Source organism: Sitophilus oryzae, unplaced genomic scaffold, assembly GCF_002938485.1.
Source record: "Sitophilus oryzae breed Bouriz unplaced genomic scaffold, Soryzae_2.0 scaffold_813_pilon_pilon, whole genome shotgun sequence".
NCBI lineage: Eukaryota > Metazoa > Arthropoda > Insecta > Coleoptera > Curculionidae > Sitophilus > Sitophilus oryzae.
The window spans coordinates 6550053-6569855 of NW_022147432.1; the positions used below are offsets into that span (position 1 = coordinate 6550053).

At 31.2% G+C, this 19803-nt stretch overlaps 1 protein-coding gene across 1 annotated transcript in view; it reads right to left on the bottom strand.

Annotated features, from left to right (window-relative positions):
* The window catches only part of LOC115889262, a 154101-nt gene extending 136419 nt beyond the window's left edge, over nt 1–17682 (bottom strand). Inside the window, exon 1 of the mRNA XM_030909203.1 lies at nt 17552–17682. Within this exon, the coding sequence (XP_030765063.1) occupies nt 17552–17682 (131 nt within the window). The remainder of the gene's footprint in view (nt 1–17551) is intronic.
* Nucleotides 17683–19803: the final 2121 nt, after the last annotated feature.

The window sequence follows — 19803 nt, forward strand, 5'->3', positions numbered from 1 at the left end:
AGATAATTAAATTAAATTTATAATTAAATTTAAAAAAATATCTCAGGGTATATTTTAGCAATAAACATCAAAATAAATAGTCCCCTCCACGAGACATGGCCCCAACAGCTTCAAAATATATTGTCAATAGAACAAAGCAAAATTTGACTAAGAGAAAGTCGAGGGGGAAGCTTTTTCGTTCAAAAATCCCGGATGTCTGACGTAAAAGAAAAAAGAATCGTTGCTTAATGGACTTAGTATACAATAAAAAGGGAAACGTTTGTATAAACGAATGAAGATAAACGAGTTTAGGTGGATTATTTATTGTCTCCTATGGAGAAAAGAGAAGAGACAAAAAGCAGACGGTATTTTATTCTCAGAGAAATACAAACGACTAATGAAAACGTTTATTACATCACACACCAAAAGTTTTTTAAATTATCTAAATTCACTAAATATTGCAATGGGGGAAGCAGCAAGATCTATACTAATACAGTTGAAAATAAATTTCTGGCTTACTAAAAAAGCAAGAAAATTTAAACAGACAGAAATAATCATTTTATGTAGTTATAAGTAAGACACTAGAGAATGTTAACAATAATTGTATGTAGTATCATTTTTCTTTTTAACTGAATATTCTACATTATTTTGCAAATAACCTCAAATTATTATTAAATACATAAAAATGCCGTATGATCGAAACAAAATGTCTTGGAAAAAAATGCTTGGAAGTGACGATCGATGACATTCCCATTCCCCATACAAGCAGGTTTCACCAAGGGCAGAAGCACTCGGGAACATCTTCTGAATATGCGCAAAATTATAGAGTTTTTTATATCTGTTTTGTAGACTATAAAAAAGCTTTCGATAAAGTCAGATGACATCACCTGTGGAAAATCTTAAAGGAAGTGGGGGTACCGCAACACCTTATTTCACATATCATCCAGTTGTATCAGCACACTACAGAATCAGTTCGAATACTGGATTCAGCTTCAAAGGAATTTTCCCTTGAACTAGGAGTCAGACAGGAGTGTATATTGTCTCTTCAACTATTTAACATATACGCTGAATACATCATGATAAGGTCGCTAGAAAGACGGGAATAAGGTAGAAAATGAAAGCAATCGGCTCGGTCTGGAACTAAATACACAAAAAATCAAAATCATGATAGTTGATAGGCAACATAACAACCATCCAAATAAAAGTCATATCGGCCGCTTTGAAGTCGTTAAGTCATACGTATACCTGGGATCACTATTGAATACAGGCATTATAATACAGGCACATCGGAAGAAGAGGTGAAGCGTAGATGTAACATGGCAAAGGTAGCTGTTGGGAGACTGACCAAGATCTGGAAAGACCGCCAGATTTCAAGAGCCATCAAAAACCGGCTAGTCGACTGTTTGGTACTCTCAATATTGACGTATGGCTGCGAATCGTGGACTCTCAGGCAGACGGAACGTAAGAAGATCGATGCTACCGAGATGTATTGTTATAGACGTATGCTCCGTATCCCATGGACTGAACGCCGTACAAACGTTTCCATTATAAATGAACTTAATATTACCAACACACAGGCTTTCCTGTAAAATCCGACTAAAACAACTAAAATATTTTGGACATATAATGAGGAAAAGTCCGGACAATATGGAAAGGCTTATAATTCAAGGTGGAGGCACGTAGACCATGTGGCCGCTCTCCGACTCGATGGATAGACCAGATCACGACTAGCTGTATCACGACTAGTGATTAACCAAACATAAGCAAGCCAATGCACGATGTCATCGAGATGACAAAAGACAGAGGCGCATGGAGAGAAATCATCCATGATGTTACGCTGACCACTACACTACCTAATGGGGGTCAGGACTGAAGAGAGTTCTACATATATTTATATTTTTTTGTCACAGAATTTTACTCCTCTTAAATTATAAGACAATATTTTCGGTAAATCTATTTCATATCTTTATTAGTGTTACATGTTATCTGAAATATTTATTTTAAGAATTAATAAAGTCAGTATTGAAAACAATGTACTTGAAGTTCTTTAAAATTAAAAAAAATAATTCTGAAATTAATTTATATTAAATAATAATAATGTGCATCACATTTATTATTGTTTAATATCACACATAGCACATATTATATGAAAAAATTGACCCACTAAAACTTTTCATTCTTTATTACCCTTTTCTAAACTTAAGTGTCAGACATATTATACCCTTTCTCCTTTGGGATTAAAACGTATTGACCTCTAAGGAAACGAAGCTTTACAACAGCTAAATATCGGTTTCACCTTTTATAGTACGTAACGTAAAAATAGGAAACCTATTTTAGTACTTTCCCTGAAAGGAATATTTATGAACACTGCATGTAAAGAGATTTTCTATTTATACATTCACTACTTTTTTATATCAGCTATTTGCGTTAATTTATTCATCTAAATTTAGACATTCATATTGCCTCTTTCAGTTTCATGTTTCTTTGTGTTTTTAATTAAACCTGATTTTAATTAGTCTATTCTTAGAAATACAAGATTATTTTTTGATTTAGATTTTATTGAAGTTAATATTAATTTATTTGTGTCTTATTACTACATAAAGTAAACTGTCACAGGAATAGATATTAGAGTTAAATTAGAATATTTTTAAAATGATTATTAAAAAAACGCTTAATTAATTTTTAGTAAAATTTCCTATATTATATGTAGATATAATATTATAAAAAATCATTGTTAATAACTGGTTGATTGAAAAAAAATCAGCGCTCTACTTCTTATGTGTGTTATAAAAATATTCAAAATAATTTATGTTATTATGACGCTAATATTCTGAATAATTTATGTTATTATGATTGATATTTCCTGACTATCAACTTCTATACTTTAACGAATTCTGATAAAATTGCTGAAACAACTGAATTGGTTAAATCAGAAAGATGGACGTATTTGAAAAACGATAAAGAGAAAATATGTTTCTTTTATCGAGGTCTACCACCCCTTAAAATATTTGCACTTATTTCTGGGACACCCTGTATAGATGTAATTTTTTTTCTTTAGGTAATTTTGTATTCAAACTACTGAGAAATTGGTCTTTGTGGATTTTTAACCAACTAATTATATACATAAAACAGATACTTTGATTCTAAAGCATTTGACTTAAGTGGGGACAGCGGTAAAATAATAATTTTACAGTAATCGAAACATAAAATTGTTGAAGCTGAAAAAAAACTGAAGCTGAAAAATATTTAATGTCCAATTTTAGTCTGTAGATTTTTATTTCTTATATAGTTTTTCAAATCATTTGAGTATAGCACTTTTTTAACTAATTCAATCATTTACGCACAACTGATTAATACTCTGTATTCACCCTTTGTCCGGACTACGATTCATTAACTTTTCATCATCGATTTTCCATTGATGTTAAACGCATAACAACAAAGCCTTTTGTCTACAAAATCTATAAATAAATTTTACACTCGATGGGTTCCATCTAATATAATTAAATATCTCTTTTATCTAAAGGCAGTGCTCGACAATTACACAGTCATTAGTCTCTGTTGTCGCACAGCACGTATGAAGCAGTAGACATTAAATGGCCTACACGTCTGCTATTTCGAATTGATGTCTTTGTTATTGCTCGCTCATGGACATTTAAGGAGACCTTGCCATACAATAATATGCAATAAAGGGGATATATAATGTTACACAAGAAACTATTGTGTAGATATTGTTATGTGTCTAAAACAATAACTTATAAAGAACTAAGCTTAAAAATGAGGCATTTATAATTAGGATATTTTAGAACTTTTCAAACTATTATTAAGTAGTATATTTTTATATTAGTATTCCGCAAAAGAAGTAAAACATATTTTGTAAAAATATATTTATCGGAATTTTTACTTGGCAATGTTCTTGTATCATTAGATTGGTATATCTCTTCATCATCTGTTACAGAAATGTCCTTTAATTATAAGTGCAAAGCAGCTTTGTTGAATACTTTTATAATTAATTTCTACGCTTCGAACTGAATGCAAATAATACTCTATTACGCGTAATAAAACGAAGAATTCTTATAATACCCGTAAATGCGGTATCATTTTCCTATCTTTAATTTTGGTTTGAGCACAATATTCAGTTGCTAATAATATATCAATATCAATTTTTGAAAGAAGGGTGTTTCAAAATCTACTAGAATAAAAATAATAAATTTTTGTTTCATTTTTATAGTCATTTCTATATTTATTTATTTTTTCATTTTTCTTAATAAACATGTTTTAAATATATTAAGAAACAGGTAAAACTAATGATTAGACATCATTTATAGATAATTTATTATTTTATACAGGGATCGGCAATAGTGCGTCGGGCATCTTTAGTTCATAGAATAAAACACTTGAGAATTTTGTTAAGCGCAAGCCTAAATTATGTACGAGGATGTATTTCAAAATATTTTAACTTCTATAATATCATAACAACACAAATTATGAAAACAGCATAAATGTAGTAAATTAATGATAAATGATAATTAGATAAACAGCATAGACATATAGATGAAATTTGTACATAATGCACTATAGCCCATTAAAATTAGACAAGTCGATGCAAAAAAATTCGTAGACTTTTGCAAATGATTTAAACGGTTGTTCGAGACTCTAGACTTAGGCTAATATGTGCCAAACGTCTCCAAAGATAGACAGGGGGAGTGCGAGTAGGGGAGAGGAGTTAACTGTATTTTTTTTACTGTTAAGCTTATATCTCGGAAAATGTAACTGCTCCAGACAATACTCTATATATAAAATTGAAGCTCAGAAAATTCTTTACTAAAAATAGTTGAATGTATTTTTTTTCATAGGTCACATCTTTTAGGAATCACAGGGCAGACAGAAGTAACACCACTTGCACATTGTATTTTTCGCATCTAGCATCAAATTACAGTCCAAAATTAAACTGTATCATTAATAAGGATGATATTCAGGGGTCCTTAATCTTGGGCGCTGGGATCGAAATTGTATAGAACCATTTTTATAGAAAATTTTGTCATAAGTGAAAAAGTCATAGATTTTGAGATATAAGCGTTAACGTAAAAAAAACGATATTTAAGCCCTCCCCCCTTCACGCTGTATGTCTGTCATCAACGGACTTATATCTTATATTGAGACACAAATTATTCAAAAAAGTATTCGTAATTTAAGGATTTTCACTAATATTACTAATATTACTACTTATAACAGTTGTTAAATACAATATTTTACTAGACTAAATGAATTTTAATTGATATTGACAAATACAAAAGTTAATTGTGCCTAAATCTTTATTGTTGCTCGTGTTGTACACAATGTAATATCAATCTGGCATCGATTTTCGAACTTTGACACGCATCAATAACACCTTTGATACGTACCTATTAATACACTGTACATTCGATGCTTTGGCTTTCATATAATTAATTAAAAGCTCTTTTTACCTGCTGTTTGTACATCAAATAGAAGCAACCAGTAATTGAATTTAATCTCTATATATATTTATAGATAAAGCATAAATATAACAGGAAGTAGTCTTTATATATTCATTTGTTATAACTATGTTTTTAATTTATATATTATTAATTAATAGGTAATTTATTGCAGTTTATTTCGAAAAAAATTATTACTTTATAAAGATACCGTATTATCGAAAAAAAAAACGGTGTCAGTGACAGCTATGAAATGAAGATTGCTGTCATCATATATGTAAATTTTTAATGGAAAATGTCACCGATCCTCATTTCCCATCAAACTGGACGCCGTTATTTTTCGATCATACGGTATTTACAAAAAAAGCTTATATTTGATGTACATGGGTGTGTGGCGGTTAATGAGAAACTCGTATAACAATATTTAATATAATATAAACGCTATATTTTTAAACGAATTAACGAACGATTAGCAATATAGTATTTTTAAAATTCAAATTTTTTGGAAACTTCACGAAGCCACTGGACCAAAAATTATAAATTATTCAAGTTAAACAACTAAATTTTTATGTAAAAATATATTTGAATCGCTCTGTAATATATGCAAACATTTGACAACATCTTTAATAAAAAATGGAGTAAAAATTTCCAAAAACAAACTTATTATTTGGTTCTTAGTGAGCACTGGATTCCACTGCATATCTGAAGCTGATAAATAATTAACTATTAGGTATATTAAAAAAAATATTCTATATATTTGAAACTGTAACAATATATTTAGTTATACTTTCAAGATTAATTTAAGATTAATAGAGTAACAAAATTGGTTTCCTATTTTAATAATAGTGAGTAAAAGAAGATTCGTAGCTTTAATTTCTTTTTTAATAACTAAAATATTGTCAGACTAAAATCAACTCTATAAATGGTGGAAGAGATTCGCCTGACAAAAAACAAGCACATTTCCTGCACCTCGCAGGCATATAAAGGAAGGCTCTCGCAGCACGCCTAATATTGTTCCACAAAAGAGGTTTTTCTCGTGGGCACAAAGAGCCCATTTTCTCGTAAGATTAAAGCACTGCAGCTAAAAATTGCCCGGAAAATATCCAGCTGCATCCGGGGTTTTGTACTTTATTGTGTTGTCTCAGGCTCTATTTAAAATATGAAATATTAAAAACTATTCTGAACAAGTTTCAAGCGCTTTGGATTAGTGTTAAGAGCGAACATATTTTACTTGTAAAAACCACTGAAATTAAATTTAATTGCATTTATTTTTTTTACAAATTTCAACATCCTTCTTACCCCGCTTTTATATTTTTTACGGCAAGTTGTACATTTTAGATTATATTATAATAAAAATAAAAAAAAATAAAAATTCTCAAGCTTTCGGAAATATTTGGAATTAAACTTTATTTTATTACTCAGGTTTGATTCCCACATACGATGACAGAAAAAAGGCAGATGACGTTCATAGCAATCCATTTATTTCACTAAAAAAAGTTTCTAACATTTTTAAGTTAACTATGGATGAGTTTATATATAAATCCGTCATGCATCGTTTCTTGTTGTTCTTAGCCAGTTTTATTGGTTCATTTCAAAACTGACAGATCATACTTTAATATTATTGGAGTCGAAACGAAATAGCCTAGAAACAGGAAAAAGAAAAGAGCGAAAACAGGAACTAGCCATCTTATCCCATAGTCAAGCTACACTAAAAGCGGTCAACTCAGTAACCATCAATTCGAAGTTGGTCAAAGAATGCCTAGAGAGGCTGAACAAATTAGGCAAAGAAAATAAAGTCCTCCTACACTTGGTGTCCACTTACCAAGGGATAGAAGGCAATGAAAAAACAAATGATCTAGATAGAAAAGAATCGAACACTCTACTAACTGGACAAGAACCATTCTGCTTTCCTGGAATGGGAATCCTCCAACTGGTCTAAGATACACAAAAAATTTCCTTAGAACTTACGACCGAGAAAAATCAACGATTTTCCTTGATTTAAGTAAGAACAATCTTCGGATTGTCACGGGGTTTCTAACAGGACACTGTCTCCTTAACGAATACCTGAGTAGATTGAAACTGGGAAACAACGGCGGATGCAGATTCTGTGGGGAAAATGGGGAAACATCAGAACACCTTATCACTGAGTGCGCAGAGAAGACAACCGTTAGGGCGATAAATTCTTTGGTACGGCTAATGTCGAAGATGGAGAGCTGGCCTCTGCGGAGCCGTCTCAGATACTGACTTTTCTCAAAGCTCTGAGACTGTATGATGAGTTATTTATCTTCTTAAGGTGCCGTTCATCTTTTCCTCCTTATCAGATGGTTCTATTCATTGCAGCGACTTGGAGTGCTTGGAAGTCCTGTATGCCTGTCCAATGACAAATTTTTCTCAGCCAGGATAGCTTTCTTCGGCCTATTTCCCTTTTGCTCCCCTAGATTTTACCCTGTAGAATTAGACGCTGAAAGTGATAGCGTTCTCTACGTAGTATGTGTCCCAAATAGGCTATTTTCCTCTTCTTGATGATCTCCAAGAGTTCACGTTCTTCTAGACCAGCTCTTCTGAGAATGTCTTCATTCCTCACACAGTCAACCATGGACACTCTTAGCATTCGTCGTAGGGTTCACATTTCAAAGGCTTCAATTATATTTATTGTTGCTACCTTCAGTGTCCATGCTTCCACACCGTATAACAAAACGGACCAGTCATAGCTGAGGCCGAAGTTCAAGTTTCTATCTATGAAAAACCTTCGAAGTTTTAGAAAAGTTGTTCTTCCTTGTTCGGTCCTACATTTGATCTCCTTATCCAGGTCTCAGGTTTGGTTAACCATGCATCCTAAATATTTAAATTGTATGACCTGCTTGATGACCTCTCCATTTAAGTAAATTCTGGTGTTCGGAATGTTGTTTCTGCTAACAGCCATAAATTTAGTTTTTCTAGTATTAATGTTTAAATCCAGTCTTTGTCTTTTATTGGTAACCTTATTTAGAAAGGATTTGGAGATCATTTAAATTGTCTGCCAATATCACTGTGTCATCTGCATAACGGATATTATTAAATGGAATGCAATATAAGAGATTGAACTCAGTGAATGCTCTTTCCAAATACAAGTTAAACAACATTAGAGGCAGAATACAGTCCCTACCGGCAGCGTTAATACAAATATACCGGATGATGAATAAATGCAACATTTGTGTCGTTTTAAAATGGGACAAAACATACTAAATTCAGTAAGAAATAAAATTATCTATGTACCATTGGAATTCTAAAGTGTTAATAACCTCGGGCAATTATTGGCAGAAACTTTACTCTCGGTAATTAACAACCTTATAATTTCCTTGATATATAAATAACTATACAAGTTATAAGTTTTAAAGTTTCTATTTTATCGAAAAGTTTGAATTTTTATTTTGTACTGTCAGATATCTTGTACGCTCCGTTTCAATCAACAAAACCGCTTTAACTTCATCTGAGTTTCCTCGTCAGCAATACCAAAAGTTAACGAACCGAGACCGAGCTAAAACGGAAACATGCAAATAACTAATTCTGTTCGCATCTGGACAGCAAAGAGCTAAGCCCAGCGACAATGCTTCAACTAAATCCTACTTGCGGTTCGACATGTAAATAGACATTAGTTCCTACTACTGGTCGTATAACTTAAATGTAGAGTTCTGTTCTACATAAATAAAAATATAACTTTTTTTAATGAATTGTTTCAAAAATTATTTTATAGGTACACCCAGGTTTCTATATTTGGTTTTTAAATTATCCTGAATAAAATTATTATAGTTTATGTTCTTACGTAAAATAAAATATTTTGAATCTTCAAGGGTATGAACCATTTTACTTAAGCAAACATGATATACACGGTCTTAAATAAGTGCAAATATTTTTGGGGGAGTATATTTCGATCCCAGAAAAACGCTTATGAGCTTTTTTGCCAAAAAAAAATTTTGGAAAATTTGGAATTTTTTGATTTTGTTTTAATTTTAATTTAAAAAATATATCTTCAGAATATGGCAACATAGGTAGTAGATTAAATTTACAAGAAAGAAAACCCAGAAAAAACACAGTGGTTCTCAAAATTTATCCAAAAAATTATGTCAGATAACTCGGTTATTGTGGAGATATTTGAAAATTAGATAAATTAGCATTCTATATTTCAATATGATTGTGATTCTTCCATGAGTACTCCATGCTCACTTAATCCTTCTGTTGATTTCTGGTACTTTGGTATATAATATCAATATCATATCACAACCCTTAATAGTTTTATAGAAAAAAAAAATAAAACGTATAATATACCAAAACATCGCCTTTGCATAAGAATTGGTAAAATCATGAAAATCGCCATGTAGAAGTTAAATTTTAGATGAAGTTTTAAGAAATTCAATATAATCTATGTGTCCAAAATAACCGATTTAATTAATAAAATAATATTTATAAATCACATTCTGTTCGTATCATATTGTTCAAAAAGAATTCGGAACTTTATCAGTGTGGGTTTCCAAATGATTTCTTTATTTTCTTTATTGATTTTTTTCTTTTCTGGCAACTCTCAAGATTCTCATGAATAGTGAAACAAGATACGCTACATGCACTGAATACCAAATCTTATAAAATTTACACCACTGGCCGTGTCAGTTCAGATTTTCCATTATTAAGAACTTCGCATTACGACGTAATAAATGAATTCAGAAAAGGAGAGAAATAAATTATTGGAATAAAGAACTCTTTCTTTCAAACAAATAAGAAAAAGAAAAAAGAAAACTCTTCAAAATATTTAAATATATTATGTGTATTATGCTCTGAAAATACTTGTTGATATACTGATATTATATGAAATCAAATTACAAATTAAAAATTACTACCTGAACACAATCTATACTAATATATAAAATCCTTAAGTGACTGACTCACTGATTAATCACGATCCTGCTCAAACCACCCAACGTAAGAAGCTCAATTTTGGCATACAGGTTGATTCTAGGGTGTAGAGGTTCGATAAGAAAGGATTTTTCGAAACTCGAATTCTAAGGGGGTGAAACCATCCCTCTAATATTAGAATATTTTTGATTTAAAAACCGGTGAGTTTTTCGGAAAAACTCTTAAACACGTATATTTTATTTTGTTGTTTTAAATATTTTAAGATATTTTAAAAATGTATACAGGGCGTTTCATAAAATATGACCATTGAGTAATCACGATTCTGCTTAAACTGCTTGACGTTTAAAGCTGATTTTTGGCAAACGGATTGACAGTGGGGTGTAGAGGTTCGATAAGGAGGGGTTTCTCGATTGTTTTTCTCATGCTGACATAAATGTGAGCAAATTTTATCGAGTTTGTATGTTAATGGAAATTCTTGATTTGCTTTATCATCACTATTACAAATGATTAATTTGACGCAAACGAAGTCGCGGGTACACGCTAGTTACCTATAAAGGTAAAACAAAAGTAGTAAATTTTCTGTTTATTTTTATTTATTAATTTTTACTACGATTTATGTTATGTGGTATTCTGGAAAGAAAAAAAAATAAGAAGATATATTGTAGTATTTTATTAACTTAAACAACCCGCCTGTTTTGTAACATTTTCTTTTTTTTCTGTTTGATAAGCATAGTTTTATATATAATTAATTAATTAAACTCCATATATTTAATTTATCGATAAATAGGGTACATTAATTTTAATTAGATTTAAGGACATTTTTGTACAGTAAAATAAATATATTAAATTGATTAAATCGCTCTTTTCGGCATTGCAAGCCGCATCGATTATTAAGATATGATTGATAGTTATTAAGAAACGAACCTCGGAACCATAATTACCAACAGCTTCCCAATTTGGGCTTATGTTTATTATTTAATTAACTAATTATTATACAGGGTGTCCCAGAAATAAGTGCAAGTATTTTAACTGGTAGTATAGCTCAACACCAGAAAAACGCCTATGAGGTTTTTTTCAAAAAAAAAAAATTTGAAAATTAGAAATTTGTTGAAAAAATTTTTAGAAATGTTTTTAATTTTTAGTTAAAAAAGAGGATTTCTTGATAATATGGCAACATAGGTATTAGATTAAATTTACAAGAAAGAAAATCCAGAAAAGATCCAGTGGTTCCCAAAATTTTAGCAAAAAATATTTTTTTTTTTCGAAATTTTCAAAGTAAAATAAGTCGGTTATTATGGACTTTTTGAAAAACGATAAAGAGAAAATATGTTTCTTTTATCGAGATCTACCACTCCCTAAAATACTTGCACTTATTTCTGGGATACCCTGTATTTATTGTTAGATATGTACATGAAATATGTTTACAATTTACTCTCTACATTTGTATAAGTAATTGCGATGATTGAAATAATACAATACGGAGAATACTATTCAGTTGTTAATAGTTTAGATATTTCCAAAATAAAAATAGATTACTATGAGAATTCCTAGTAGGTTATAGGTATTCATAAACTATGGATGGTGGTATTACAAAAATTGACCATTTAAAATAATTTAAAAATATGTGTGATTCGGCATATAGCTTGATGTACATATTCTTATATGTATGTTTTCAAGGATACATTATATCTAAATTTATATTCGAGTATTCTCTCCCTACTCAGTCACTTAATTGTTTTACGAAACAATAACTTTCCTTCCTATTGTTATTCATACGCCTTAGTTTACGTAACTCGTAACCCTCATCTTAAGAAACTTGATATTTCTGGTACAAAATATTTTCAAATTAGTTCCAATTGCTCTTTACGAACAATTTCTTTTGTTGTTTTAGTAACATGCAAAAGTTATCCAGTCCCTTTTTATTTTTATCATTATTTTTTAGTTTTTTATGACTTCATATGACTTCTTTAGCAAAACGTTTACAACTGGTTTGATATTGATACTGTTTATAGTAACCATACTATTCAGAAAATAAACAAATAGATGGAGACCAATAATAATACCGTATCAGAGACAATTACGAGACGTGAAAGTAAATGTAAATAATTTGTCCGCAAGAGAGAAAGACGATTTGTTCTCTCTCCCTCAACTGAAGGCAGGGCTAGGGCTTAACTCGCCAAAATTATGGTAGACTGTCATTCCCCATCCGTCTTTGATGCCGTTTTTTTCGATCATATAGCATTTTAATAATGTTGATACTGGAATAAACTACTTTGTTCGTAATTTCTTTTTTAAATAAAATACATACCTTTATATATTCAAACATTATTTAGTTTGAAGTATTTTTGTGAATTTTTTGATTGTAGTTTTGATATTCGTTTACTACAATATATTTAAGAGAATATTTTAGAGTGAAAAACATATTTTTAACCTTTCACACAAACTACCATATCATCGAAAAAAAACGGCGTTTAGGTGGCTTGGAAATTACGATCGATAACATTCCTCATATAATTTTAAATTCGAAATGATTGCAATCTTTATTTTCCAGACGTTTATTCTGACGTCGCGCGTCGTTTTTATTTCAATTGTACATTTTTCGATAGATAGATACTAATTATAAAGAATAAAAACATGGTTTCATCTACGTCGATAATAAAATCTATAATACAACAAGAATATGAGTAGTTCCTTGACCAGCTATCAGCTATATTTTTCTTTTCAAAGCAGATATTTGCCTCTTTTGTCTGTGTTTTTTGTGTGGTCAAGAACCTAATAAATTTAATATTTGCAAAAATAATACCTCTTAGTCAATTATACAAACTCAGCGCTCTGTTATACAGGGTTAGTCTTAACTAAGTGCAAATAATTTTAGACATTTTTAGCAAAAATATTTTTGGAAAATTTGGATTTAAAAAAAATGGTATTTTTTTAAATGTTTAGTTCAAAAAGATAATTATTTCTTTATAATATGGCAACAGAGGTAGTAGATTTAGACCTACAAGAAAGAAAACCCAAAAAAGATCCAATGGTTCTCAAAATTTAAGCGAAAAATCAATTTGTTATTATTTAAAGTATCTCGGTTATTTTGAATTTATTTCAAAAACGGTACAGAGAAAATATGTTTATTTACAACCACATATGTAATACTGACATTACTGACTTTTAAAAAATTTGAAAGTGTCAAATTATCTACATTTCTTCACTCTTCCTCGCCCAATTCCTTCACTCAGCTTTTCTTATTTCTCGCCTCATTTAATTAAGCAAAATATTCTTGTAAAATCTTTATTATATACTTATCTAACATCAACAAAAATAAACAAGAAGATTAACAATAATAATTGAAGATTTTAAACATTTATTTGTTGAAGGTAAAACTGCTAGAGACTTCTTTGGCTTAAAACCTACATTCTGGCGTTTAAAAAAAGCGACGAGTTTGTGATATTTTGGATGTCAGTTTTTCCCTTAATTCTAGTGTCCCCTTGTCCGTATCATGCTGTACGTAGCCCAAAGGGTAGATGGCTTTTTCTGCCTTGCCATGTCGCTAAAATATGCCATCAAGATTGTCTTCGAAGCAATATTCTTAGCATTTCTTTCGGCACACCATTTTTCGTATATTTTCAATGCTATTTCATATCGCCCCCTACTTTTCTCTGGAAGTAAACTGGCTTCTGCTTTTTTTGCAGCTTCTGGTGGAGTACCAATATTAAAGTAGTTTTCATTATCAGAACTTTCCGACAACATTCTCGCTTTTTATGTTATATAAATTCGAAAAAGCAAACGGGAAATTCAAAACTGTCACTTAGTTGTTTGTTTTGCTGTTGAAGGTTTGCGCCAGAGAGAACACTAATAACTAAAGTTAGAGGGCTTGTAGAATAGGGCATTTCGTAGACATGTTTATTTTGTCACCGCGCTTCCCAGACGCGCATAGCGTTTAGGCGGGTAAAAAAGGAAGTTTTCAACTTTGCAAGTTAAACATTTGACAGGATTAATTAGATCGTCAGTAGCTTTTTCTATTTCTTAGCTCTAGAAGGAGATAACTAAAATCTGTTGCTAATCGGAGTAATAAATTGTTTTTGACTTTGAGAGAAGATTATTGTCATTATTTCAGATTCCACGATTATTCGGCATTTTTGTTTTGTGGTTGAGATCCAGACAAAACGTTTCCTTTAAAGGTAAGTTTTATCTCGGTAATTATTTTAACATACCTAATAGTAATAGTGAGTGCACATAATAATCACCTGTTCACTCCCAACCAAGTTAGATAAAAAAGATATTGAAGATTGCAGCCTTGAGTTGGAGTATGGCAAGGAGTATGGAGTTAAATAAATTATTATGTTCCTAAACAGTATTTTATTTATAGGTTTTAATGCTTTAAAGTCTAATAATAAATTTTCGTTGTGAACAAAATAATCTAAAAAAACTACGAAGATTTCTTATTATAAACTTGAAAGATTAAGATTCGGTTCAAATATACAAATCTATATATACAAAATATACAAATTTTTATGGCCAGTATATAGGTATGAATGCAACCTACTATATCGATAATGCGCTCATAGTTCGGGTTAGACGCCAAAGGCCGCGCCACTAACACAGTCTTCAAAAATTAACGTTGATCGGTCTCTCTCACTTTAGTTATTAGTTTCTCTCTGGTTTGCGCCATAACAATCACTGGTACCGGTAACTATAGATATGGAAATAATGCCAAAACAGAAAAAAAATTCGCATATTTATTTTTTTTTTCAAAATAAAATAAACTCCCTATTTTTAAATTAATGATGTGGTTGTAAATAAAATAGTATACAAACCTCGGAGGAAAGTTTTCATTATTGTCTCGAGATTTTGTTGATCTCTCGACAGTAAACAAACACTTTCCTCCTCGGTATGTAATATACTTATATTTTATCGAGATCTATCAGCCCTGATACTATTTGCACTTATTTAAGACTCACCCTGTAGGTATAATTGTAATTCTAGCGATGATTAGAATTTACTTATAGCATCCATCCTAACATACCTACAGAAGCGTGCTTTGTACAAATCGGATTACTCGTGACTCGTGACACCAAGAAAATACAAATATAAGTAAAGGTAATTAGATTTTAAACTTTTTTTTAATTTACTTTGTTAGTGGAGGACTTGTGGCAGAAGTGGGCCTTGCTAATAAAATCGCTGCAAAAGGAGAGGCTTGAGCTTTTATACCCTCATTATATTTCACCCGTCGAAGGAATTATAAATTAACAGTCAGGCGAGGGCTATTAAAGTGTTAAAAGTGGTTTTAATTGATGATGATGTCGATGCAGTACGAGAGTGCTGAGGTTGGTGTTTAGCTGGTGTAGGGTTTACTTTGAATATTAAGGGTGCAGTTATGATGTGCTCCGGTAAGATTAATTCAATTAAAACGGCTGGTAAAGGTTAAAGTGACATTTTAAGCGACCTGACTTTTATTGCTAGACCTTTCGCGAATTAATATTTCAGCGTAGCACGATCTTTTTGTAAAGCTATAGGGTAGGTATTGGTAAATTTAATATTGTAATAAAAAGTTCAAGAAAGATTTAAATTTACTTAATATATTTTTCGTATCCCGGGTGCGTCTCAAAAGTAACTCACCCCTATAACTTTATTATTTCCTCAGATAAAACAACGAGATTTGGTATGTTAGTATATGACCTAAATTAAGATTGATTGACATATTCAATTGTTTTCGGTCACTTCCGGTTTCAGCGGAAATGATTACAACTTTTGATTTTTAAATGAAACCCTCGGTATTTTTTTACTTTATTCGATAGAAACTGACACTCTCAATAGAGTGACATATCAAATGTCAACTTTTGATATTTACGCATACGGTTTATTTCAAATTATAACATGCGGTTTATAAAGACAACTTAACTTGAAATACCAAGTGTGTGGTGTCAAATTATCCGTAAAAAAACGCTTTTTCCAAATATGATAATGATCCATCCTCGTTTCATTTGAAAAAATTGAGACATGATTAAAAATACGATTTGAGCATATTCTAACCGGTCAGAACAAGACACTAAAAACATTAGACTATTGAATCTATTTTTCCAAGGATCCTTTATTAAAAATTAGTGTTTTTAACACAGCCCTCTAGATTGAAATTTAAAATATAATTTGTTTTTGAGCGAATTTGTCAAATTTGATATATCGGGTTACGAGAGTCACTTTTGAGACGCACTCGGTATATAATTCAACGATTAGAATATTTATTACAGAATACAAGAATATTATTTATATACAAATCTTATTTAAGTAGTAGTATTCCTAGAGGAACGTTTAATAGAGTTGTGAAACGGCTTCACCTGCATTTTGGAAATAGTAAACAAAATTCCGTAATTAATTTCATAAATTTTAAAAACTGCATTGTCGATTTCTTAGAATATAATAAAAGGTATAAAATATTGCAAATAAAAAGGCGAGTTAATTTTATTTTTTTAACTAAAATCTAAAAACATTTTTCTTTTTTTTTGTGTACAATAATATCCAATAACTCAACTTTCCCGAATATTGAACTCTCCCGAAACAACATTTTATAGCTTCATAGTTTTTCACATCGATTTCATCAAAAGCATAAATGGATTCAATCAATTCGACGAAACAAATGAGTAAACAAAGTGATCGTTGCATAATCAAAAAATTAAACAGATATATAATATGAGAGGATAAAATATAATTTACAATAATAATGGTACACTTTTTTAATCAACTAATGATTAAATGTTTTATAAACAATGAACATGTTCTAAAATGTCTATATCTAAAATAATTACGTACCTTAAAAGTTTTTGTTATAGCTGAAATATCCCGAATTATGACTCCAGTAGCAAAACCGGTGTGTAAAACTATGCTTACTACCATAGTTGAACTCATCTAATTTTTTTTAGCTGGAATAATGAATTGTAATACAAGTTAGACTAGTTCAAAATAGGTATTTACTTTGTTATTTTTATATTTAGAATTTTCAAAAATTATACTTCCTAAGACTTTTAGAATTACTAAATAATAAATTCTTCGTATATTCGCTATTTAAACCCGTGTGCCGTGTCTTCGATTTTGGCAGCACCGGCAGAGAGTGCACCAAGCCTATATTCGGAATTCTTCTTCTTAGGCCGCCGTCTGCCTTCGAAGGTTGGCGATCCAACTGGCTATGATGGTGCGTGAAACCGCACCTCTGAAAATTTCAATCGATGTTCTTCCGAACCAACTGATCTCCTGCCTTCAATTTTGCCCTCATGGTGTGACCGACGTACTGTAACTTCCTTTCCTTCACTGTTGATAGGAGCTCTTTATCTTTGCCCATCCGCCTGAGTACCTCCTCATTTGTCACTCTATCCATCCAGCATACAACGATACAAGTACATCTCAAAAGCGTTAATGCGGTTTTCCAATGTCTGATTGAGTGTCCAACTCTCGTAGAAAGTCGTAGAAAAATACTGGAAAGATGTAGCAACGCAGCATACGTATGCGCAGTTTGAGGCTTAGATCTCGGCTGGAGAAGAGGGTTTTCATGAAAGCAAAAGTACGTTTGGCCTGTTCGATCTTCGCTAAAGTTTCAGTTTTGGGGTCGCAAGCGTCATTAACTAGGGCTCCTAGATGCTTTATGGACGATACTTGTTCTACCACCTTGTTAATTCTGAGGATAGTCTTTCCCGGTGTTTTGGAAAATACAACAAGTTTACTTTTGTTAACATTGATGTGTAATCTGTACTGCATGCTATGTTGAACGATGCAGTCCATCATGTTCTGAAGGTGTAGAATGTTGCCAGTACGACTGTATCATCTGCGAAGCGAATATTGTTGATCAGGGTACTATTGATTTTGATACCATCCTTAGCGCTCTCTAGTGCCTCATGGAATACCGCCTCGGTGTAGATGATAAAAAGGAGTGGGGATAACACCCCTGCCTGACGCTCTTTCTAATTGCTACTTCATCAGATGTTCCGCTATCCGCCATGATCTCTGCAGTCTGGTTCCAGTATAACTGGGTGATAATGCGCAGGTCCCCCTCATCCACACCGGTGGTTCTAAGAATCTCGGCAAGTTTTTGGAACGACAAACAGTCAAAGGCCTTTCTATAATCTATAACGCAGGCATATATATCGACGTTCATGTCCCTGCATCGCTGTGTAATAACGTTCAGTGTAAAAAGTGCCTCGCGCGTGCCAACTCCGTTCCTAAATCCAAACTGTGTATCCCCAACCTATCCATATTGGGAATAAAGCTAGTTAAATTATACAAATAAGTCAAAAATTAAATAATTGTCCCGTTACCAACTATATGCAATCGGTAATACCTATAAGTTTTTGTTTCTATATAATAATCGGAACTAACTGACAATCATAATTTTTTTAATTATGTAAACAACGATAATTCAATTTTAAATTTAGTTTACAGTTTAATCTAACTAGTAAAAATACAATAATTCTAATATTTTTGTACATATTTATTCCAGAAGTAAATTTCTTTTTTTAAAAATCTTAATTTAATTTTATCAAGAGGGTTCCTGACATTTTTTACAAAAGATAAAATAAATGAATGCGACCGAAAGCACAAAAGAAAAAGTTCATAAAGTGATATTAAAAAAGAACCAGTCAAGCTAAGCTTGACCTTTTGGCGTTCTGCTTTATAAAATTTCTTCTTAATATATTTCTATAGAAAGAGGAACTATTTTATCAAGAAATATTTTTGAAGTAATATTTTTAATTTTAATATTGTATCGAAACTACTATTAACGGGTATTTCTTAAAAGTCTCTATAATGGCTAGTTATGATCTGCTAAAAGCTTATAGAAAAAAGAATTTTAACATTAGAAGAAAGCTAAATACATCGGAAAGTTGGATTTGGGTATAGACAACTTTATGCAAAGTCATCTAGGTAATATAAAAATATGTATAAAACATAATACAAACTTAGATATAAAATATTAGACACAAAATGGTGTTTAGAATATAATTTAGTATCCAAAAATCATAAAAAGGAACTATTTAAAATAAGTATTTTGGCAAATATGAGTTTTATATGAAAAACAAGAAATGCAATGAAAAACTCTGTATAATTAATTTTAACTAATCAACTGAACACGTACCAACCACACCAATGGAATGAAACTTTCCAGCATTGCAACTTCTGTTCAGTTGAGCTAATGTTAAACACGCCGCTCGCCTTTTTGCCTCGAATTCTAATGGATTGAGTATGTATGGAATTTTTGGGTATAGATATGGAAGCAATAACCAGTTTGGAGAAAAAACTAATTTGGATGGTCGAAGTAACAAACCATTGAACCCATAATACCGCAGAGTAGCCAGAAAACCAAGAAATATTAACAAGTAAATTTTGTTTGGCTCAAATGAAAACATTAAGCTAATGAAGAAAAGAAAAAATAATTGTCTAGTATTTCGCTGACTCCAGCAATTTCAAAAGGCCGTCGCCCGTTTGACATTGAAACCAAGCGCGTGGA